This window comes from Pseudoliparis swirei, chromosome 7 (assembly GCF_029220125.1).
Source record: "Pseudoliparis swirei isolate HS2019 ecotype Mariana Trench chromosome 7, NWPU_hadal_v1, whole genome shotgun sequence".
In the NCBI taxonomy this organism is placed as follows: domain Eukaryota; kingdom Metazoa; phylum Chordata; class Actinopteri; order Perciformes; family Liparidae; genus Pseudoliparis; species Pseudoliparis swirei.
The window spans coordinates 9,972,215-9,996,039 of NC_079394.1; the positions used below are offsets into that span (position 1 = coordinate 9,972,215).

At 47.2% G+C, this 23,825-nt stretch overlaps 1 protein-coding gene across 4 annotated transcripts in view; it reads left to right on the forward strand.

Moving 5' to 3' along the window:
* Positions 1–13,037: 13,037 nt before the first annotated feature.
* kat6a (K(lysine) acetyltransferase 6A) overlaps positions 13,038–23,825 on the forward strand; it is a 29,017-nt gene continuing 18,229 nt past the window's right edge. For 2 of the 4 annotated variants that reach the window (XM_056418624.1, XM_056418627.1), the window contains exons 1-2: positions 13,038–13,149; positions 14,570–16,008. In XM_056418624.1, the coding sequence (XP_056274599.1) occupies positions 15,334–16,008 (675 nt within the window). In that variant the 5' untranslated portion in view covers positions 13,038–13,149; positions 14,570–15,333. Of the gene's footprint in view, positions 13,150–13,193; positions 13,272–13,553; positions 13,704–14,569; positions 16,009–23,825 lie in introns of those variants that run through there. The other 2 variants (XM_056418626.1, XM_056418625.1) reach the window with 2 other exon arrangements.

A 23,825-nucleotide genomic window follows, 5' to 3' on the forward strand; every position in this document is an offset into this window, starting at 1 on the left:
TTGACTCGCTCCGTTTGACATCAAGTCACTTGGCTGAAGGACGCCGGCGGCTTCTGGCGCTCTGCAAAGTCTTCTGGGAAACTGCCTGATCGAGGCCGTGGGCCGACGGTGCCATCTGGTGGCAGACCGCGGGAGTTGCAGACGGCGGTTATTCGTCCGTCAACTTCACAACGATGACGAGATGAAAGAAGTCCCCAGGAAGTGATGTCATCATCGGGAGAGGAGATTATTTGGTCGATGCACTTTCACCTGTGTCAAAGAGGCTTTTGTCTGCGGCTGCTTCTGAATAGGAATCAGTTGAGGCTCATCATCACTTGAGGCCTGTGTGTTGCCCGGTACTTTTTCACTTTTCTCAGAGCATCATGTGCCCGTGTTCTGTCTCTCATCCCGTCGTCTGATTCTTAAACTTGCATCTGGGAGCGTCTTCGCCGGTCGTCTGAGTGTCGAGCCAAACGGCTGCACCTCCTCTGCCAGTGGGGTGTGAAGCGCCTGTCCCCAGCAGACGGGCATAGCGAAGACGGCTTAACACGAGAACAATGGGGTCCTTTGACCAAAACGACGCCCCCGAGACATGTGGCCTCCTGTCACCGTGGCAACCCCCCATGGGACAGGGAGCGGGCTGACAGCTGGAGGGGAGGATTTACAAAAAATGGAGTCCATTTCTTTCCACTGAAGCTCGCCTGCTCGACATCTCCCCCCTCGTCCCCCCGTCGCCCTCCACTCGGTGTCCGTTATGAATGTCGGTTACATCTCATTTTACAACTTCATGTGATTGACCTTCTGAGCTTGACTTGCCACCGACAGCCCGTCCAACTCCTCCACACACAGACGAGTTGACAATAAATCCCGTCTTTATGGGCTCTAGTTGCCGCCGTAATGAGCGAGAGCCTTGATCTCATTGATCTCATTGATCTCATTGACGAACACGGGGCTGAGCCGCGAGAGTTCACGCTCGCCGCGGGCGACACTCGATGTTCCGCCTCGTTTTGAAACGGATGAGCACTTTCTGTCCAGACACAAAGCAGCCTAATCACTTATTTGTGCTTCCAGATTGAGAGACTTTTGTCTTTCAATTAGTTAATTAGGAGCTGAATGGCATGAAGTGGTCCCGCCGCCTCGGCCTCTTCTGTGCGTGATGCAGCGAGCCCTCTATTATTGATGCTCTCAGCCCTGCGCCGCTCTCCTGTGGAGCGACAAACAAAGGCAGGACGACAGGACGAGGTCCTCCAGCTCCTCGGGCCGGTGTCCGGTCTCGGTGCGTCTGCATCTCCCAGCTGCGGCCGGCTCGGACCTCCACACGGCTGCTTCTCCAGTGTTTCATTCATCATGGCTCCGGAGCTCGTTGAGGCAGAAACCTGATGTGAACTCTCTGGTGTACTGCTGTTGCTGTTCTGGAACCATTAGAGACCTTTATCGCTTTCTAGTGGGCAGGTGCTACTTTCTTCTTTTCTTTTTTTTGTGTTTAACTCTAGGTGTCATTTGGTGGTGTTCTATATTCCAGAGTAAATTTGTTCATCTACCTAAAGGATCAAGATAACCAGCATAGGTGTGTTTTATTCTCTGTAGAACAAAGAGGTTTGAATCTTACTGTAGCAGCCTGAGGACATGAGCAATATTTATTAAATGTTTCTTTTTCATGAATACGTTTTTATTTTAGCCCTATACAACTTTGGAAGTTGGCTTCATGGACGTTTGTTTCGCCTTCCATTGCTGCAAACCCCCGATGCAGTAACTTCAACATCTCTGCTTGCTGAACGCATATCGAGTTGCTTTTCTAAAGCTTTATTAAATATGGTAAATCATGAATTGGTGGTCTCTATCCTGTCGTACCATGTACATTCAGATCTTATTGTTTCTGCCTCAAGTCTAACCTGCATTTCGTGCAATACTTAGAATTTCTGTCACATTAAAGAGGAATTCCACCAGTTCAACATCTGCAAGTCGGATCCAAGGGAGTGATGCTGACTGCCAGTGTCGTGACGATGGAGAGAATCCTGAGGCTGAGATGGAGATGGAGCATCGCGGCTGGACGCCATTGACAAGAATGCATATTCTTGAAGAGACGACATGGTTCTGCTGCATCAGTCGGAGTTGATTCACACTGCAGGAGAGTGGATCACATTGTTTCATCTTCATCGTTCTTCCAGAAGACACTCCTTCCTTCATTCGGGTCAGATGCGTTGACATTTTCTTGAGAGCTTTAAATATTTGGTTGATTGTCCTCTGAGCAGAGTGCTCCCGGTGTGGACACGCCATCAGCTTCCTTTAGGTCTCCATGTAAAGTGGCGTCTGTAAAACGCCGTCAGCTTTTTTCCCTCCTTCTTTTGGCCTTATCTGTAAACGCGTGCAGAGCGAGGCCAGAGGAGGAAACCGCCAACAACACGCCGTTTGTGTCGGGAAGCGGCAGGAATTCTGCCAAATGACACTTCTGTGACACAGGTGCTCACGGCACTGCAGATGAAAGAGGCTCCCAATTATCTTGACCACAATCTCATGTGTCTGAGAATTATGCGCATATCAATGCCTCTGATCAGTTGGACAATGATATGTATTTCTAACCATTTGGAAGCAGACACGCTCGTCATAGACAAGAATACAGAATAATACATATCGCACTATAACTTAATGTGAGGTGTGTGTGTCTCTAAAGAAGTTGAAATGGTCAGGATCAAGTGTGGTGTGTGTTACACGAGACCCCGAGAGCTGCCCGCTGACGTACCTGTGCAAAATGTCTGGGCATGTCCAAACTCGACAGATGCATTGTGGGAAAGAGTCTTCACGACTCTCCCGGCACATTCACTCGTACTGGGTCAACGATTTGATTCATGTGTAATATCGGTGTTGTAGGAAACTTGGGATTCCCCACAAAGGTGTTGTGGGCTCGTAAAGAAGAAAGCTCTCATGATCATTTGTATCTTTTCTATATTGCTGTGAAGCCCCCAGACACGATGAAATATGAATGATGCGTTTGAGCCCTTTAACAAGAATAGTTTCAGACATTAAGATGAGATAACATTTATGATTTAATGAATGCCTCATGTTTACAGTTTATTCCTCTATTTCTCGTTTAAAAAAAATACATATACTGGTCACAATTGCTTGTATATTTTTACGTCACTGGGCATTTCATTCCACCAGTGTGTTATCATCGATTATGATAAATCCTATGTTCACAGAGTCGTTGCACAAAACCTAACAGGACCGTGATACTTCTGCCCCACATCCAGAACGCCCTGCTGAGTTAGAATCTGCGTTCTCTGAATTCATGTTTCTCCGTGCACGTTCATATTACATTCCCCAAAACACGAATGCCCTCTGGGCGTGGATGTGAGCTCTGCCCCTTCGCCTGTGTGTTGCGTAACCGGCGTACTGTTGACCTGCGCAGGGTGTTTCCCTCCCCTCTGACTGTTGCATGCTGGGGAAAGTACCAGGGCCCACTCTCCCTCCGTGTATTCGAAAGGCTCAATGATTTGTAAATCCTGTCCGTCTGAGATTCAACGGATCCAACATCAGCAACACGGCGTCTCCAGAGGCAGGAGGCAGCCCGCCACTGCGACTGGAAAACAAAAACTGTTGCGGTTTCTTTGACGGGAATCCCTGGAGGGAGCCGCCATCTTCAACTCTGCGTGCAGCTGTGTGAGCATCGAGCTGGAGGAGGCTGCTGCTCCTTCTGCAGAGGGACCTCAGAGATTTAGCTGAAAGAGCTCCAAACTAAAGAAGAATAGTGTATTGTTGCACTCAAACCAGGCACACATTTGTTTTAAGGTTAAATATACATTTTACAAATAATACAAGGCAGGATAAATTCAACTCCTATTGATTGTGCTGAATATTGTTACGCCACGTTAGTTCTCTCCTCTCATTTGGGCAAAAGCTGGTGCTACTGGTGGAGGACCACTTACACATTATCTCCCATGGGTGTTCAATAAGTGAAAACTAGGAAAAACTTGTGATTCATATCGTCATAATCATCTAATCATTCAACAAACCTCTGCTCCTGTTGGAATCATGCACATTCATTAGGTTCCATGATTTATTCATTCAGAGGTTTTCTTTGAATTGGTTAGCCGTCGTAGACATAGTGTAGATATCTGAGTGTGACAGTTCAGTGTCGAAATGAAACAAACCAGTGCAGAAGCTGCTGTCAAGACGGAATATTAAACACTGATTTATAGAAATGTTAAAATAATCAATGCACAAATAGCCTTTGAAATATTACCTGTAATAACCCTTAAAGCTGGGTTAGGGAGTTTATTTTTGGCTTCGCTTTACAGAAATTACAGAATAAGTTAAGATAATACTCCAGGGGTATGCAGTTTTCTGGAAAAGGGTCCCTAAAAAGAAGCTAGAATTTAAAATACAGCCCTATTCATGCAACGTTCTCATCTCCCTTCTGTCCTAACGCCCTAACCCACCTCATAGTTACCCGGCTGGATTATTTTCTAATCCCTGACAACAAAGGCAAAAATAGCTAATTTTTAACTCTACTTAAATTACAATATGTTAACAGGTCTTCTTTTTTTTTTTACACAAGGCCTACAACAGCTTTATACTCCAAAATTATTCTAAAACCCAAGTATTTTGAATTGCTGACCTCCATGCACTCACTTGGACAGCATCCAGGATTTACAAGCACGACTGTGAAACTATTAGCACTTAACTCTGTGTGTTTTCTGCGTATCAATCTAGTCACTGAAGCCGTCTCCGAGCCGGAGGTGACCTGATCGAGATCTGCAGTGGCTGGCTCCTGTTTGAGCGATGGGGTCAGGCTGACATGTGTCAGCCATGATAAATGAGCAGGTGTGTGGGTCGGTGTTAAGTAAATGGAGTCATTATTGATGACCTCAGCGCTCCCTGTGTGTTGCCAGTATCAGTGATGACTTCCAGGCCTCCGCTGCATTAAAAGGGGATGTTGTGATTCTGTGGGTCAGGGGAGGACTCGCCGCCTCAGGGCCAGGCTGGAGCGACTGCCAAGGCGGGGTTAAAGCTGAGTTACTTGGACTGATGACCTCCAAGAGGGAAGTTCACTGCCATGGAAGCGCTGGCTGTTACTTGAGAGCTGAATGTTACATCCAAGTTTTTGTATTTGTTTTGTTTTTTTGGACATAAAAAGAGATGAATATAATACATGCAGAGAAACGCGTTTATTATAGCTTCGCTTCAGAGGCTTGTGTGCAATAAGATGAAATAGAATGCGGGTCAAGAAAGGTTAGACAAAGAAATATGACAAAACAGAGTCTGCTCGCAGCTCTGGGAGTTATAAATCACTTTGCTGATGTGAGTTATTATTATGTTTAGTTCATTTACAATATGTGTGCTAATATTAGCCTGCCGACATTCTCAGGATGACAATGTTAACATGCCGGTGTTCAGCAGTTATATTGTTCACCGTGTTCATATTCATTTAGTCAGGCCTTATAGCATATGCTATTATGTGCTACGTGGACTGAACACAAAGAAAAGCCGAGGTTGATGATAATGTCTTTAGTTTTGCTGGTATTTAAACCCAAGTACATTCAAAGTATTACCCTGTGATGGCATTGAATAAAAAGTCAAAAGGTCACCAAAAAACTAAAGTGTAAGAGGGACAATTTGTGGTTTTGCAAGAGGTTCTGTGTGGGACTACTCGCTAAGCTAAGCTAAGCTAAGCTAACTGGCTTTTGGCTGCAACTACTTACATTTAGAGAGATTTCAACTCTCATCTTACTCGCAAGAAAGAAAATATATCTACAGTATGTCCAGTCTGCTTTTATGTCATTAAAATTATTACCCTGTGATGGCGTTGAATAAAAAGTCAAAAGATCACCAAAATTAGTAGTGTAAGATAGACAATTTGTGGTTTTGCGAGAGGTTCTGTGCGGGACTGCTATAGCTAAGCTAAGCTAAGCTAACTGGCTTTTGGCTGCAACTAGTTACATTTAGAGAGATTTCTGTGTAAAAAATATGTGTCTTCTCAGCCTGCTTTTATGTCAATAAAAGTATTACCCTGTGATTGGGTTGGGAAAAAAAGTCAAAAGATCACCACCGTAAATGTTTGTGTAAACTTTCATGGTAATAGTAATACATCCGATAGCTGGTGAGACATTTCACTAAAAAACATGAATGTGAACATTAAGGTGGCGCTAGAGGAATAGTCAGGTCATCAGTCAGCAGGACTCATCCTCTGAGGACCAGGAAACACTGGACAAAACATTTCTAACTGGACCCTCCCACTGTCTGAATGCCACGCCACGAGCATGGCTGAATATTCAAAGATGAGAAACATATATGCATATAATGTCTGTAATCTTAAAATGCCGCTGTGTATATTGGCCTGGTGTGTAAGTGGCAATTTCAGTATCACAAAATATAAAAGGTTGTTTCCTTTGTAAGGCAAACTAAACAAGGCAAAACAATATGAACACACATCAATTATATATCACTCCCGGGATTGTAATGCATATCAGCCAATACATTCATTGAAATGTATCCCACATATAAAAAAAGCTATAAAACAATTTACTTTGACTTTCCCCTCCACTCCTTCCCTGTAGATGCCTGTTCCAGTCAGGAAATGTGGAGGCTGAAAACCTTGATGGATGACACACAATATAATCATCACTCAGCAGCATTTTCTGTGGTATTTCTCCGTATGGAAAACACAGCAAGTCCTCTGTCATTGTCACCTGGCCAAGATACTGTTATCCCGAAGGACCGCAGGTATTTATCACCTTCAGTGTGATATGTATAAGCGTGCCACTTTGTGCCACGTCTCTCAGGACAATCTGTGCTTTTAATTTACATGAATATGATGACGTAACACGCTCCATCTGTTGCCTCTCGGTAGCACAGGGGGGGCGACACACATGCATGTCTTTACACTGACATGATCTAATTATTCAATTAGGGTCCGTATTGAATGAATAACTGATTCAACACAGTTTACATAATAACAACACAGATCATTGCTGCCTCCGTAATGCAATTCACGGCGACTCTGGAGGGCTCATCATTCATGGGGATGTACACTTTTTGCCCCCATTACCCTGCAATAATCGGAAAGTGGTATCATTAATACGAATGACTGCGATCCGAAAGGGTTCCTAATAGATACTGCACGGCTCACATTGATGAAATTAAGGCTTCGCATCATTTGCGTCCGCTCGTCCATTAAGCGACAGATCCTGTTTGACGTAAATGTCGCTCCTGACTCTTAATGACATTGATTGGGAAGGCCTCCGTGTTCTGCTCCTGGCGAGAGGAAAGCTGGTTGTGTACGTGAGCACTTGGTAAAAAAGAAAAAAGGTCGGGGTAGCCTGTGTAAGATGGAGGTGGAAGGGGGTGGGGGGGGGGTAGAATTAGACAAAGCATGCTGAGCTCCAGAGGTTAAGTCCCCCCCCCCACACACACACACACTCCCCCACCACCACTACCACCAGCCACAGGAATGTGTGCATGAGAGAGTCCTGGAGGCGGAATTGTTGTCTGCGGTGCATCCGGCTCTGCAAAGCGCGGCAGAGCTCCCAAACGCCAAGACTTTGTGGCTTGGACTTGGGAAGCAGCCTGTAATGTGGGAGGTCCCGATAATACCAAACAGCCAAACAAGGCGTCATGTGATACGGTTGCTGTGGTGCGGTTGCGTCGTCATAGATTAACTTCTTCACTCTGAAGACAAAGTGCTTTGATGCTGTTTAAGTGAGGCGAACACAACAAACAGCGAGCACGAATGGAAAGTAAAAAGGCAAGGCCGCTGCCGTCTTTGTCTTTGAGTCATCCTCCTTCCCGCCTTTTTTCTTTCCACTTTCATTGGCTTTAGAACAGTGCTTTGTTTGATTCCCTGTTTTCCTCTTCCCTGTCTTGACTTTTCTGGTTTGTTGGTGGGTTTTTTATTTGCTTATAACAGCTGCAGAAGAATTAGGCTGCCATACGCAGAATTGGTGAGCAATAAAGCAAAGCAGTGGTTCGTGTTACCAGAGATGGGATCGGGGGTACAAAAGAAGTGTGTGTGTGTGTGGGGGGGTGATTAAAGGCAGGAAGTGGGGAAAGGAAGTGAACAGAAAATCCTACAACTTCAAATGAAAAGGAGAAACGTTTCCCAAAGTTAGGTCATTTAAATGAGAAGATCGATTTAGCTCTTGTTGGAAAGGAAAGTGTCTGAGGGTAAAACCCTACAGCACTTGTAAAGCACACTAATCAACATGGTTATCTTTGTTTGTGTACACAAAAACAGAAGTGTAAAAGGGACAGTTTGTGGTTTTGTGCAGGACTGCTAGCTAAGCTAAGCTAAGCTAACTGGCTGTTGGCTGCAACTACTTACATTTAGAGAGATTTAAACTTTTTCATCTAACTCGCAAGAAGAAAAAAAAAGGTGTATTTTCAGTCCGCTTTTATGTCATTTAAGACAAAGTCTGAATGTTTTAGGGAACACTAAGCTTTACTTTCTGTACTCCAACACACAAACCTCTGACAACACCGGCCCTCCCCTTTCCAACTCGGCAACAAGTCACGTGACACAATATCAAACAGGAAGCAAAAGGTAAGAAAAACGTTTTATTACCCTCTCGGGTGCTTTCCTTAATGTGGTCAGATACTTATGATAACAATAATCATCTTTGCAAAGACAAGCTCATTGAGCTGCCGTGCATTAAGGAGGAAGTTGTGATTACTGTTAGCAGCTGCTGCTCTCAATACTGGACCAATATTTTAATTGTTGTCCCCATCAGTCACTTATAAGAACTACCTCATCTTTCTTCTCTCTTTTAAATCTTACAATACACGAGCCAATCAATGATTTCCCAACGATAGATCTTCCAGAATTATGTAAACAGTTTTTGCAGAACGACTTTTAGGTTCAAAGCACCTGTGAAATAGAGGGAAACTGTCCTCAGGCTAGATTTGAATGTTTTGCTACCTTGTTTTTTCCCCCGGAGTTTTGTTGTGTGATTTATTTGTCTACCTTTAGACGTGTTGTATGTTTGTCTTATTATATCAGGTCTCTCTTGTAATCTAGTTCTCAAAGACACCACCGGATTAAAACCATATAACTCTTGCCTTGAAAACACACCAAAATAAGAAATATATGCGTCAGGGGTTTCCCCGCCTGAGCAATATCGATTACCGCGGCTCGTTGTTCCTCGGCTGTACTTAATAGTGTTAAAGTCGCAGCTATTTGTGCATCTTAATGGCCTTGTCAGAGGGCCCTGCTTGAGATGTACATACACTTAAAACGACTGTTAACCACAGCAGGACAATTGATTTGTCAAACAGAGTAGTTCTCCACATTTCCCTCCCTGCCTCTCCGACGCTTATGGCTGGTGTACAAGAGTACTCTGCGGCCCTCTTAAGCACTTCTGGGTTCAAGTGAAGGAGGTGGTGTTTTCAGGGAGATTGCAGAAAGGCGGAGTTGGAGGGCGCACGAGAGGTGTCTGCCTGGACTTTCAGCTCAGCGCCGGCAAGCTGCACTTCACCTTCCAGCTGCTCTCTGTCCCTTTGGATTCAAGGCAGGGGAGGGAGCAGGGGCCACAGGGAGGGCCGTTGGGGGAGGAGGGGTTTGGTTCGTGGTGGGGGTCACTGGATGGGTGGGGGCACGCCCTCGGGCGGACAGGCCCTGGAAATTTCCGTTGTACGTTTCAATGCTTTTCAAGGAAGGGAGGGGTTTGGAGTTTGAGTTTGGGTAGAGGGGTGTTTGGGGACTTGGCGGCCAGCCAGCCACAGCAGGAAGCTTGCGAGTTTCACACGGACGAAACAAAAAAGCAGCCCTGGACACTGCCCGGCTGTCTGAGTGCAGAACGCCAGTCATCGCCCGAAAAAACAGGAACTCAGAATTGTCGTGTGATTGACTCCTGGTGCTGCTCAACATTTATATTTCCTTATTGTGTTGACAAAGGCAAAGGCATCCGCCAGAGAGAATGCGTTTCCCTTTTTCACTTCCATTAGATAATGTTTTTTTTCCATTCTCATCAATTTACACTACACTCTGCCTTTTCCACAGTCCAGTGCCAGGGGTTCAGGTTCATGTTGAATATGTTAAATGTCAAGAGGCCTCAGATGAACTCACTGTGTACACATCCTCGTTTACTGAACCGAAACAGGCAATAAATTAGATTTTAAGTACACTTCACTACAGGGGATCTGACGTGTAACTGTGAAAGGATGAAGAATATAAACAACAGCCAAACCTATTTATAGGCTGTGTGGAAACTGGCCAGCCCACCAGCAGAAATATGGAAACAACAGCTACAACAACTAAACAAGCATTGGTAATCGTAGCATGAAAGCTATTCTTCTTTAGGCCGAAAGGGATGCTGTAAGTTTATTTGGCTTGGCAAAAGTCCAGCTTTTAAACTCAAGGCAGGAAGAAGTGGCGCAAAGCAAGAGCCAGCAGGCCCGACAGCAGGCCTGGAGAGCAGGAGGTGCTGCTGTGCATCAGGTGGAATGTGTGTGTGTGCATGCGTGTGTGTTTGTGTTTGTGTGTGTGTGTGTGTGTGTGTGTGTGTGTGTGTGTTTGAGAGGGGAGGGGAGGGTTGCAGGGGGCAGGTGGACTCTGGTACTAGGGGCTCGGGGCCTCTAGCAGGTGGATGCTCAGAGAATAGAAATTAAAAAGGGGGGGATTAAGGGGATGAAAGTAAACTAAGGATTACTTGTCTCATTTTCTACCCAAAAGATAAAATAGAAGCCAAGGGTCTGAATACCAAAACATTCATTTGTGGTTGTGGGCTAAATGTATTACCCAAGGCTACATTTTCTTTCTTTTTTTCAACCGGATGATCAGAACCTGTCCACATTTGGGAGACTGATTTCTTAAAATAGGAATTATATGTAATGATTCTCCTGTATGCAGGGTAGCAGGTGGAATTGAAAAGGTGCACTAATCTTTACCAAATGACTGTTATTTAAAATAATAAATGTATCTGTCTTTCATTCTTTTCCAAACAGGATTATTAACAATCCAAAATGTTGAGGGGAACGTTTGCTGGCTTTAGCTTCATACAGACACGAGTGTGTTATTGAGCTTCTCATCTCAAATAAGCACATAACTAAACATTTCTATGAACAGAATTGTTTCCCATTCTTTTTCTCTCAATCAAATAATGAGCTCATTGTTTCTGCTTCATGTGTACTTATTTGAAAATACTTTTACGCAGCATGCATGATATTGTGCACAATTAGGAATGCTCTAAAAGTGATCCCTTAATAATTTGTAACATCTTCGAAAAGAGTTAACTCCAATAACAACATGTGTAAATTAAGACGTTATACCTCCGTCCTGATTCCTCTGATTACTGTTTGAGTTGACAGCACTCATTTGGAAGGAGTACAGGTATTTAAGTTGTGCCTCTTCTTCCATTTCTCTGACAGAAAATCAATATGATCTGATCACAATTGCAATGAAAAGACTTCTCCAGCCTCATGCCCCACCCGATTAGTTTGTTTCTGTTTTGTTGTGTATTGGTGAACATGGCCTCTGCTCTAGATCATGGCACACACCATCATTTATTCATGGCCGTGAACGATAGATGCGGTGCAAGCTCCTCCTGAGTATTGTCCATCTGTTCGCTGGCCTACTGTACACACTAATGTACTATGTGAGTCCTCGGGAGGCGGACTAATAGCCGTTCATGTGGTAACGCTTCACACTATTTATCTGTGTAATAACACTGTCGTTGATTATAATTAGTGCCTCGTCGTTGAAATGTGATTTATCTGTCCCCGAAGAAGTACAAGACAAACAGCGAGTAGAGTGTGACCTTACCGGTTTTATTTGATCACCACTGCGCTGACAGCGGTTCACCCTCTCACAAGACACCTCTAACATGGGAAAACCTCAGGTCTAATTGCTCCCTATAAGACACTATAATCCGTCTCTGAGGATTGCTGGTACACATCATTTTACACAAAGCTGCAGATAATTTAATTTTCACCCAGGGAGCTTTCAGTGTTAGCCTGTAATAGAAAAGGAAGATTGCTGCCAGATTTCTAACACAAGTGCCTCTGTATCACTATGATCACAAAATTTAACCACCACAACAATGTCTCTCTGATTGTTTTTCTTCTGAATACAAAGGCTGTGCTCTTAAGTTGCTCACATTTCCCAAAGGCATGTTCATACCTTTCCTGGCTGCATGTGAGGCTTTACACCAATCCTTGTGACGAACTCTGTGTCTTTTACATAGTCTCACTATTCACAATGTAGTTTGTAATTTTCCACACCATATATTCATCCTAAAAGTATCTACAACTTATATTGGGCTCATGAAAATTACTTAAAAATTTAACACATTGCATATTCACAATGATACGTTTACATTATCTTGCTTCCATCTGTCACCATATGCAAACATTTCTGCTTCAATGAGAGCTGTTTAAAAAAAGAAAAAGAAAACCTTTCTCCGAACATAAAGCTGTCATATAGGATGAGATGTAGGGGATCGACAGTTTACGTAATAATTTTCTTTGGTTGAAAGATAATACTCTGTTTCACAGTCTATGCTTAGATATATAGATAATAACATGCTTCATCATACTGTGTTAATACTCCAGATAGCAGCACTGTAACATCTGATCATCTCTGGGGGACTGAGTCTGTGTGGCTCTCTTCCCGTCTTTAGCTTTTAAAATACACACACACAGCAGCTACAATAGACTGCAGTGTGGAGGGGTGTCTCACTTTGATCTTTAAATACCCTCTAACGTTAAGGCGCGCTCATTGGCTTTGATTTTTTATTTATTTTTACAAATGCCGGGCAAAATGCAGACGCTCCCTTGAATCTTCCCCGATGTAGGCCTAGTTGTAGGACAGCAGAGAATGCGAGAACACGTATCCGATTTTTTTCTCCCTCCAACACCACCACCATCTGTCCCTTTCTTCCATTTCATGTGCTCAAGCCATATCCACACCCCTCTCATAGCAACAGCACAACGCCGCCGCCCCCCGCGCCTTGCAGTGGATTTTTCTTCCCCTGGATCTTCGCCTCGCACCATGCAGACGGTCCCTTGGCCCTGCCTGACGGTTCAGTGTTCCCCCCTCCCCCACCAGCCGTGCTCCTGTTTCACTCAAAGATGGCGTCGGCTCTAGAACCCCTGCTCTGTGGCTGCATTTTTTGGCTTGTTGTTGTCTCCGATTCGCACGGTTTTGGCACCTTCTCCTCGGCGGCTCGGCAAGAAATTCCGGTGAGTAGCAGCGGAAGCCGGATGGGAGAACGCGAGATTTTTTTTACGCGGTCTGCTTTTCGCGAGCTCCCCCTCGGAAACCAGAACCGGACCAGCTCGGGCTTTCTGGGGAACCGCGAGAGGTAGAGGGGAGAGAGGGGTACGGAGGGGATGATGATCGCGGAGGTGGGTGGGGGGGTGGGGGGTGCCGAGGCCTAGCTTCTCCGCTCCAGCGGCCTTGTCTTCTCCGCACCGCAGGCTGTAGCGTTACGTGGGAGGGCGGCTGGCGGAGGGAGGAAGTCCGCGAGGTGGGGACCGTTTGTGGGGACGCGTCTTAGCGGGCAGGAGGCTCTTCGCCCGGAGCAAAGGTTGGGAAGAAGGCCGGAGAACACGGAGTGCTGCAGAATCCGCGGCTATGATGTTTTTTATTTTTTGCACTTGCCCGCTCGCCGACATGGCCGTCTGCAAGTTGCATTGTGAATTTTTTTTTTTTTTTAACAAGGCCGCGAATCTCACGTTAATATCTGAATGACATTCAAATTGAGATTATTCGTTGTGTTTACTGCGGTGTGATGGTTAGTATTGTCTGACATATCTGTCCAACGGGGAAACGTTGTCTTGTTTTCAGCCGGAGCGCTGGCTAACTCCTCGGTTCATGATGTTTACGTTTCGGGTTGGCGAATAACGTTGGGAACACCATCGTAAGGTTAGCTTGCTCGGTGGCTAGCTCCCAATGCAGCTCGCTAAATAACAGCAGTTAGCGGGAAATGGTTATTGTGAGACGCTCAGCGGTCTAACATCATGTCAGCGAGAGTAAACGGCACCGTGGGAAACAGTTTGTCAATGCGGCAGTGGTTTAAGCTTGGGGTTTGAGCTAGCTCCTCAGCTAATGTTTGCTAACAGTCTGTGTTTTGACTGCATCGTGTTTACCATAGCAACCCAACTAAGTTAGCCAATGGTCAAGTTTCTCGTGCAGTTTCTAGGATGGTGTTGTTTACCCTTTTTGTAACTCGTCATTTCCGCCACAATGACGCATTTGTGCCGTTTCCAGTGGTTGTGAGACGTTTTGGTCGTGACGTTATCTGTTAGTTGTCTGTTTGGGTTTCCTTCAGGCTGTGATGAGACTGTATGGTTGTTCACCGAAGTGATTATCAAGCTGTCAGGGGGGTTTGTTAGCAGTGCATTGACAATCATCATGGTGCTTTCTATGGGCATGCATGGCTTTGTTTATATGTCCGTGTGAGGGAAACGTGTGGGGTGTCACTGCTGTTAATCAAACTGCATTCTCTCTACGGTTAACTATCTCATTCAAACTCATCGATGTTTAAAAACATAATTTATAACTCATGAGAATATATTTTCTCACATTGAAAGATGTTTTCTGCAAAAGTTGTGTTAACTTCTCTCTGTGTGTGTTTTTTTCTCTTCTAAATCTCTGCAGGGTTTGTCGGCGACCGAAGTGTAATAGGCATGAAGGTGATCAGTCTTGACTGCTCCTTGGGTTGAGATACCTGTTCCGTCGCAGAGGTCAGAATCCCGGGCTGCTGGAAGAGTAAAGGACAGCGAGAGACAACCAGTAAAGAAGAGGACGTGTGGAAGCTCTGTGGATCTTGTGGAATGTTATAATCTACAGCAAACATAATTACTGTATTGCCCTTCATCACTGAAACACACATTTCATGTCTTGAAGACCGCGATCATCTTCAACAACTCGCATTAAGAATTGGATAGTTTTCCAGTAACCTGACTGAACAGGTTTTATTTTCTGTGAATAGGTGTTTTGAGACAGGCAAAGTGGGAAACACCCACTTTTTGAAAACCCTTTTTATCATCAAGATCTACTTTACATTGTGTGCTGTGGGAGCTTAAGTTGCTAATTCACCTGCTACTTCCTCCACTCCCCCTGCTTCTTGTCAGGGACAGTCACCTGACTGGGAGTGGGAGGTGGGTGGGCTGTATTTTACTAAGTGTAGAGTTGGCTCAGGGGGTTTGTGCTATGATCACCTGCTCGTTACCGTGCTGCTCATACTCTGCTTCTGAGGGACTCTCAGTGCGACCCCAGGACAAGGGATAGTACGCGGGCAGAGGGCAAAGAGAAAGAGGAGGAGGCGGCGCTACGGCGCAGGCCAGGTGTTTCCTTGGCCTACCGTCCCTTTTTTGTGTGGTCAATGCGGTAAGACCCCCGCACCCACCCAGACCGTAGCCATGGTGAAACTGGCCAACCCAATGTACACTCAATGGATCCTAGAGGCCATCAAGAAGGTGAAGAAGCAGAAACAGCGACCATCAGAAGAGCGCATTTGCAATGCGGTGTCCATGGTCCATTCTCTGGATCGCAAAACGGTTTTGGAGCAGTTGGAGCTCAGCGTCAAGGATGGTACCATCCTTAAGGTCACAAACAAAGGTCTCAACTCCTACAAGGACCCTGAACACCCAGGGCGTTTGGCTCTGCCCAAGTCCAAAGGTTGTGGCAGCTCTGGAGGAGGAGGAGGTGGTGGCGGCGGCAGCAGCAGCAGTGCTGTTGGTAGTTCTCACTCCCATTCTGGGAAGAAACCGGGACTTGACTGGAACAAGTTGATCAAACGAGCATTGGAGGGGCTCCATGAGCCCGGTGGCTCCGGCTTAAAGAACATTGAACGCTTTCTCAAGTGCCAGGCTGATGTGGCGGCCTACTTGTCAAGCAGCGGCTCTATGGGGTCTGGCCTCTTCCACCAGCAGCTGAGGGTGGCCCTGAAGAGGGCTGTGGCCCATGGACGTGTGGCCAAGCAGGGTCCACTCTTCCAGCTCATCAGCCGCAGCAGCGGCCTGGATGACGGGACCGGGACAGTGTCTCTGGGGTCACTTCCACCAGTCCGGTTGTTGCCCCACGAGAAAGACAAGGTAATGTCCCCGCACGTACATCTGTCACAAACAAAGAAACGCGGTTGTGTCCACTCACTTTAAACATACACATATTGATGTAATACTATAGACAGTAAATAACTGGCTCACTTCATCTGGATGTTGCTGATCACTGTTGACCACAAACGTTTTAGTATGTATACATTATGTGTACAAAGAGAAAAGCACTTTGTTGGCATCACATGCGTCTCATAAGATCACAAATATCTTGTAAAAACTACTCGTCAGTTAAAACTTGTTGGTGCAACGGAAATATAGTGAGTGATTCTGTGGGGGGGAAGAGAGAGAAAACCCCTCGTTTTGCAATCCACACAACATTTATTCGACTTGCATAATAGCCGATGCACACCCAGATTAGTCCAGAACTAACAGCTGGCAATATCTGAGACATCGGCGTTACATTTTCTCTGCTTGTTCTACTTGGTCATGGGCCTACAGGGCTGCAATTTACTACAGCACAGTTTGGGCTTTTACTCCGTGAGCATTAGTTGTGAGTTTTCATCCAGCATATGGTGTCGTGGTTTACGCCAGACAGCACATTGCAAAGTTTTTTTTAGAAGTGGCTGAGAAGAGTTGAGCAACATTTGTAAAATCAGCCAGATGCGAGAGTGAGGATTTTTCTTCACAAACTGGAGTCTGCATCTCTGTGTTGAAGGCGTTACTCGTGTGTTTTAGCGAGAACAGGGGATTCGGGTCAGAATGCACGTTGGAGAGATTTCATTGAACCCATTTGGTTATGTGTGCTGGGTGAATATGTGAGTGGCACAATCCCAGGTGCGTGTACTGTTTTCCAGGTGCGAGCAATATTCGAGTGATGCTTGACGGGCGTCTGTTGGGCCAATTTTTAGCAGAAGAGGAGGTCAGGGGAGAGAGTCACATGGCTCCCACCCTCCTGCAGGGAGAGCGGACCAGCTGCAGGGCTGCTCCTTGGCAGGAGATGGGTGGAAGAAAAGAAAGGAAAAGAGGGAAGGGGAGGTACGCAGACAAGGGAGCAAGAGATGGTCTGTAGTGGTGCCAAAGGAAGAGGCCTGGATGACGCAAGCTACAGTCCTCCTTAACTAAAAAGGGAGAGAGAGGCAGAGACATAGAGACAGAATAAGTTAGAGAGGGAGAGGCAGACATGCAGGCGACAGAGGAGAGAGGGAACACACCCACTTTTGTAACCTGATCACAGAGAGCAGGCGCCTGCTAACCTCTGCGTCTAAGGGCCAGGGCAATATGTATACACACACACACACGCGTATAAAACCAAATACAGAAACACATAATGGCTGAGTGCATCCTGACGCAAGACAACAAACACACACCAGTTTGCTTTTCATAAATCTTTAGATGCACACAGATGTGCAAACATCTAACAACCAGCATGTAAATAAACCTGTTAGAACTACACACGACTCTGCGCCCGCCTCGTGGCCCTCCATCGGATCATACGCCACTCGGGTTGTTAGACAGCCGGTGGCTACAGAGAACTCTAGATCTGCCCTAAACACTGTTTTGGCTGGCTCCTGGCTTTATCTGGCCTCTGTGTGGTTGTGTGTTCAAGTCTGGGCAGCTCCTGGTATGGACGCCCCCCCCCCCCCACACACACACACACACACACACACCCAGAGTAGGATTAGCCTGGAGAGCAGGCTGGAGTCACATGGGGTCTGCCTAACACAGTGACCTGCTTGGCTGCAGATGGCCCGGCCCGAAGACGAACCGACATCAACCTCCTCTTTCTCTCTGACTTGGCTACTGATCGGGCCCGCCCCTCTGCCTCACAGATCCAAATGAAAACACAACCAAGTACTGCTTGGTGTGAAAACAGTATTTGTACATATGCAATACCCCCCCCCCCCCCCCATAACTTCTGATTGCACCAGAAAGACTGAGTGCATTTTTGGCATGAGCAATCGAGCCCACCCTGTTGCATCAGTGAGACTGTTCACCGGTCAGAGATTATGAATTGCACTCGTGGACCCGAACGAGGAGGTTCTGTTTTGCGGGTCTCATCTGCAGGCTCGATGGGGCCGTGGGGAAGCTGCTGCAGCAGTGAGGAAATTGACAATTGTGTCTGGCGTTCACACACGCCCGCTTACTCTTCCTCCCGGCTTCGCCTTGTGGTGTTGCTTTCATATGTCTCTCCAGAGGATGTAACCTTATTGCTGCTCAATCCGGTGTGTTTCTGCGAGTGACTGTGTGTGTGTGTGTGCTTGATCTAGATGATGGCCTGTGCGCGTGGCATTTGCATCAAAGAGCTAGAAACTGTGTGTGCCCAGAAGACGGAGTGGCCGTTGCACGATCACTCTCCCGCATTCTCCTACTCTTCTAGTTGCGCATCGTTGCCATATTGCCCAGCCTGATTGCTAACAATTATGATTCACCAAGGAGAGGCGGGAGAGAAAGTAAGTAAAGGCGGGAGGGGGGGAGGGAAATCAAAACAAACGTCTAAGCACTGGCTTTGACCCCATTTGTGGGGAGATTTGTGTCCCCAACACGCTGCTGTTTGTGTCCGAGTGCTCCATTCAAACGGGTACTCAGACCCTATTTCTGTCTCCCCCTCTCACCCCGATCGGGTGCCATTGCCAGGTCATGAGGGGGGAGGTGAATGGGGGAGTGAAGTCATCCAGGGGTCATGGATATAGAGATGGCAAACCTCATTGCCTCCCTGAGCGCCCGTTAGTGGTATGATGCTACGGCCATTAGGTGGGATGGGCTTGACGCTGAGCTTTTGTGTGAGTGTATAGTTTGTGTGTCTGTGTGTGTGTGACGTTCATCCTGTCATAATAGGCAAGAGCAATCTCCCTGCCCCGCGGTTGCCCCCTCCTCAACAGCTGGAGCGGGGTGAACCAGAGTTCTCCATCTTGGCGTGCAGTGTCACGGCGAGGACGTGTGAAAAACAGAGGCTTGTGAACAACATTCACAGCTCAGATGTGACATCGCGGTCCTGATGATTTCCCTCTAAAGCGTCCCACTGACCTCGTAACAGGCAGCTGGTAGTGGCTGTTTATTTGACGCATTAAGCATCGCATATTATGTACCATGACGGTTATATATTTATCCACTGTCCCAGTGTTTGATCGACCCCCACCCGTCTCTCCAAGACCACACACACGTTCCCGCTGCTCGCGTCGGCTCGAGGGGAAGACGTCACGTATCGGCACTCGGAGGATCGTGAATACAAAATGCCCTCGGACATCGATGCCGTGCCTTGGGTGCAACCTGCTTCTTCATTTTTTTTCCCTTGCCCGCTCCTTCCCCCGTTGCTGCTCCATCGGGTTGTGTCGTCGCAGGAGATGGTTGAGCGTGTGTCGTTCACTGGATGCGAGGAAACATCACACCGCTGTGGGGGATGCTGGGGAAATTACTAAATTGGACGCAATTCAAATTGTCTCCCATGACTCTTGTCAACTTGAAATTTCTGATTTGAGACTGATCCACTTTTCAAGGAGGTGGAGAAATCTTTTTTTCATTCAGGCATCTGTTTCCATTCTGCCGGCGCCCTGGCCTCAGCCGACCCATTATTAGTGCCTAAAGTTGAAAGAGCTTGTTCCCCTCTGATGGCACCAGCTCACGCTGCACAGCGACCGCAGGCCCGGTTCTTGTTGGACTGTCGGCCCGACACACCAGCGGAGGAGTGGAACGACACTGGAGAGCATCGAAAGCAACTTCAAAGCAACTATTTAGATAAAAACACATGTATTTCATTTCTAATAACTGGAATAGTGTTTTATGCAAATGCAACTATAAATGACACTAACAATGTAAACTGTTAACTTTTATAATTTCTGCCGGTTTGCGGATGGAGGCGGGAAACAATTAGTTTGGAAATCCTAAATGTAATACGGCACATAATAAATGTGTCTAGTTTTGACATATTATGTTAATGTGTAGAATTTCAGCAATACAAATGATTTTTCTGAAAAGGAAACCTATTATTTGTTGCGTCTTATCCAAATAATCAATGGAATAATCAGGACGAGACTCGATTACTAAAATAATCAATAGCCGCAACCCTATAGGTCGGTGTCAAATACACGCTGGGCATTGTGTGTCGTCTGTGCCACTTCCAAACCCGCGTGTGGCTTTTTGTTCTCGGTGAAGGTTTTCAAAAGTGGCCCCGTCGGCGCCCGGAGAACGACCACGGACAGACGCTGCGCGGATAGTCGCGGCGGCGGCGCCCGGGGCCGGTGCCTGTGATGCGAGTGGCGTTTGGCAGGGGAAGTGGAGATGTGTCTGTGCGAGGCCGTGCGTATGGCTAACCTCATCGCCCTGCAAACGGAGCCAATGTGTCGAGCAGCTGTGGAAGTGACGGCTGGAGCTCAGCCAGCGCCGCTCCGTCTGATGCAGTGATTTAGCTTTGCGCTCCCTGGCTAACCTCAACGTTAACGGGGGCTGATGCCTGGCTCAAGGGAGGGCGTGTCGGCGCGGCACACGGGCTTCCTCGGGCTGCTGTGGACTTCGCGTGAAAATGTGGACCGGTTTCTTTCAAGTCTTTTCCAGGCAGGTGCCCGGGAATTCCCCTCACCGCCAACTGAACATCCATGCGCACATTTCTTTGATGGAAAAAGTGAGGCTGGCGTGTTGAGGTGCGTCTCCTGACGACTCGTGCTGAGTGCGGCCGATGACTGCAAGTGTGTTTGTGCGTCGCCTCTGCTTGCACGGCTCGCTTTGTAACGGCGATCAATGGGTTTGTGTTGGAGGTGGCGGCCGTACGGGAAGTGTGGTGGCAGTGGCGGGGGGGTTGCTGGGATTGGGCTCCCATGTTAATGAGATCCTTGACACGAGACAAGGACAACGGCGACGCGTTTCCTTCTTTCTTTTTTTTCTCCCATTGCATTTAATTTTTTTCTCCTTTCGTCCTCGCTCCATTGTTCTCTCCTTCCTCCCTCTCCTGTGTCAGAAGACACTTTCTGTAAAGGGGAAACCAGGCCATCAGCAGCCGTTTAAAAAACACAACCAATTATCTCTCCGCACGAGGTCTCAGGCGACGCTGCACGTTTCCTCAACGTATCGACGTTGACCGTTTGAAAACTCGATCGAGGCTAACGCCGGAGCCCACGGCAACGCTGTGCTCGAGTGGGCGTGTCCGGCGGGTCACGGTACCATCGCTGTCTGTTTGTGTGTCGGCCTGTGTTTATAGAGGAACCTGTAACTTGTAAGACATGTTTGTTTGCCATTTCAAGTCCGCCCAGTAAATGCAGCTCGTTGCTAACCGTTGCCACGAGGCGTGTCTCTTTGGCTCCGAACAACGGTTTGCTCCTGAACGCTTCTTATGTTCGGGGGGAAAGAAGTGCCCAAGCAGCAACACGCAGGCTTAAAATAGACACCCACGCACACACACACACACACACACACACACACACACACACACACACACACACATACATCTCAAGTCAAAAGTCGTCCTTGTCAATTAGCAGGCAGTAGATGTGGGAGATTTCACCAGGGATGCTGTGGCGTCAGAGCGGTCTTGGCAGCGATGCTGTCGGAGGTAGAAAAGGCTGAAGCGGGGAGGACAAAACGTCTCGGAAGGAATGTGAGGATTGTGTGTCACTCTTCCAATATCCCTGTCATGGAGGCAGGATTAGCTTTTCAATAGTTAGTATCTGTCGGGGATTAATTTACATTGGCGGCCAGTAACTAAAGCCCTATTGTAACGCATGTCACTATGCAGGGTGTGTGTGTGTGTGTGTGTCTCTGTGTGTTTGTGTCTCTGTGTGTGTGTGTGTGTGTGTCTCTGTGTGTGTGTCTCTGTCTGTGTGTTTGTGTCTCTGTGTGTTTGTGTCTCTGTGTGTGTGTGTGTCTCTGTCTGTGTGTTTGTGTGTGTGTGTGTGTGTGTCTCTGTCTGTGTGTGTGTGTGTGTGTGTTTGTGTCTCTGTGTGTGTGTGTCTCTGTGTATGTGTGTTTGTGTCTCTGTGTGTGTGTCTCTGTCTGTGTGTGTGTTTGTGTCTCTGTGTCTGTGTGTTTGTGTCTCTGTGTGTTTGTGTCTCTGTGTGTGTGTCTCTGTCTGTGTGTGTGTCTCTGTGTGTTTGTGTCTGTGTGTTTGTGTCTCTGTGTCTGTGTGTTTGTGTCTCTGTGTGTTTGTGTCTCTGTGTGTGTGTCTCTGTCTGTGTTTGTGTCTCTGTGTGTGTGTGTGTGTGTGTGTGTGTGAAAGGCGAAGCTCTCTGCTGGTGTTTACTCGAGTGCTCCCAGGCCGAGTGGGAGCAGTTGACCTCAAGCGGGGAAAGGGTTAAGCGTCGGCCATGATTGAGGCGCTGGTCGCACGCCGTCTGCTCAGAGGACCGCCGCTGCAGATGTTTCTCTTTCTTAATACTTCCCATTTCCTTCACTCCCCTGCCCTCTGGATTCTTATTTTCGCTCCCCTCTCTGTCTTTTTTTCCTCTGTTCTTCCTCACACGCCTCCTTTCCTCCTTCTTGCCGCTCACTTCCATTTCTCTCCAGCGTTCCCGTCGGTTTGTTTTGCAGCCAAGTGAAGCGATCTGCATCATGCATTCAGGTCACGATCAGTGGTTTCTGGAATCCAACGTGATAAGCCAGTACACGCTCGCCGTTTCGTACACCTTCTACCTGCGGGCATGTCAAATGGTTTCAGAAATGGAGAGCGTGCGCTGGTACATTTATCCTCATGTAAGACTCTATCTTCCTCTTCGCGCTCTGTGCTTATCTGCCTCATTCTTTACAGCCCTCCTCTCCCCTCACCTTTCTTCTTTTACTCCCTCACTCCGCACCTTTTGTGTCTCTTGCTCGCTCTGTCCCTGTGGTGTAAGGTGTGGGGGGGGGGGGTTGGAAGTAGCCTGAGTCAGAAGGAAATGAACCCGATAAATCAAGCTCTTGTCCCCATCTCCTCGCCGCCAGGACCTGCTTGTCTCCCCATCTCCCTGCAGTCGTGTGCATTTACATTGTTCTCCTGGAGTAACACCATCTTCAGTGAATGTCATGTTGTTGTTGCCCCATTTTAAATGAATTATTGCACTGTCCTCTGCTAGCTGAAGCGCATCGTATGACCTCAGGTAGTGTGTGTGTGTGTGTGTGTGTGTGCCTCCTGCAAAATGTTTCGGTGTTTTTGAATTTCACAATGATGCAAAATGTGCATGTTAGAATGTTCTCTTTGTGCATTCATCGTGGAGGATATGGCACAGCGATGTGCTGGAGAATAGACTTCTTTTGAATCCTTTCAATACATTCTGGCGGTTATTTTGTAAATTCGTAGCAGGTGGATGGACTTTATGCAAGTATGAGGGTATTTTGAGGAAAGAATGTATCTACAAAAAATATTCTTCATTTCTGTTTGAAGTTGAATTGCGTGTTTGACACTGATTAACCCCAACAGAGTTGTAAGAAAGCTCCACCTCGTGTCAGTTTGAACTAGAGTTGTGAGAGCGGTGGCTGCTCATGTTCTGGCAAGTCTCAAGAGGACCGAGTGAACAGTTCAAGTCCTGCTCCAAGTTCTGAATTGGATTGAAGTTTGGATTCTCTTGTCCGCTCCCGCACGTTGTTTTTTCACGGCTTTGGTTTGACCCGTGGCCGCGTGTCTCTTCCCAAGTGGTCGTTCTTTGCAGTGAGCTCTCCTGCTGCGGCCGCGTTACCCGCCGCAGAGAGTATCACCACAGCATGACGCCGCCACGCAGCGGGGTTGTGCCGAGGCGCAAGAGTTCGCCACACTCGACAAACCGCTCTAATTGGTTGCCGTCGGGTCGGAGGACCCTCTTCCGCCTTGTCTCGCCGTCTCCCACGTGCCAGCTGGCAAACGGCAGCCCAGACGCCACGCGAGTGGTTTCCAACACGGCTGCTCGGACACAAAGCCCAGG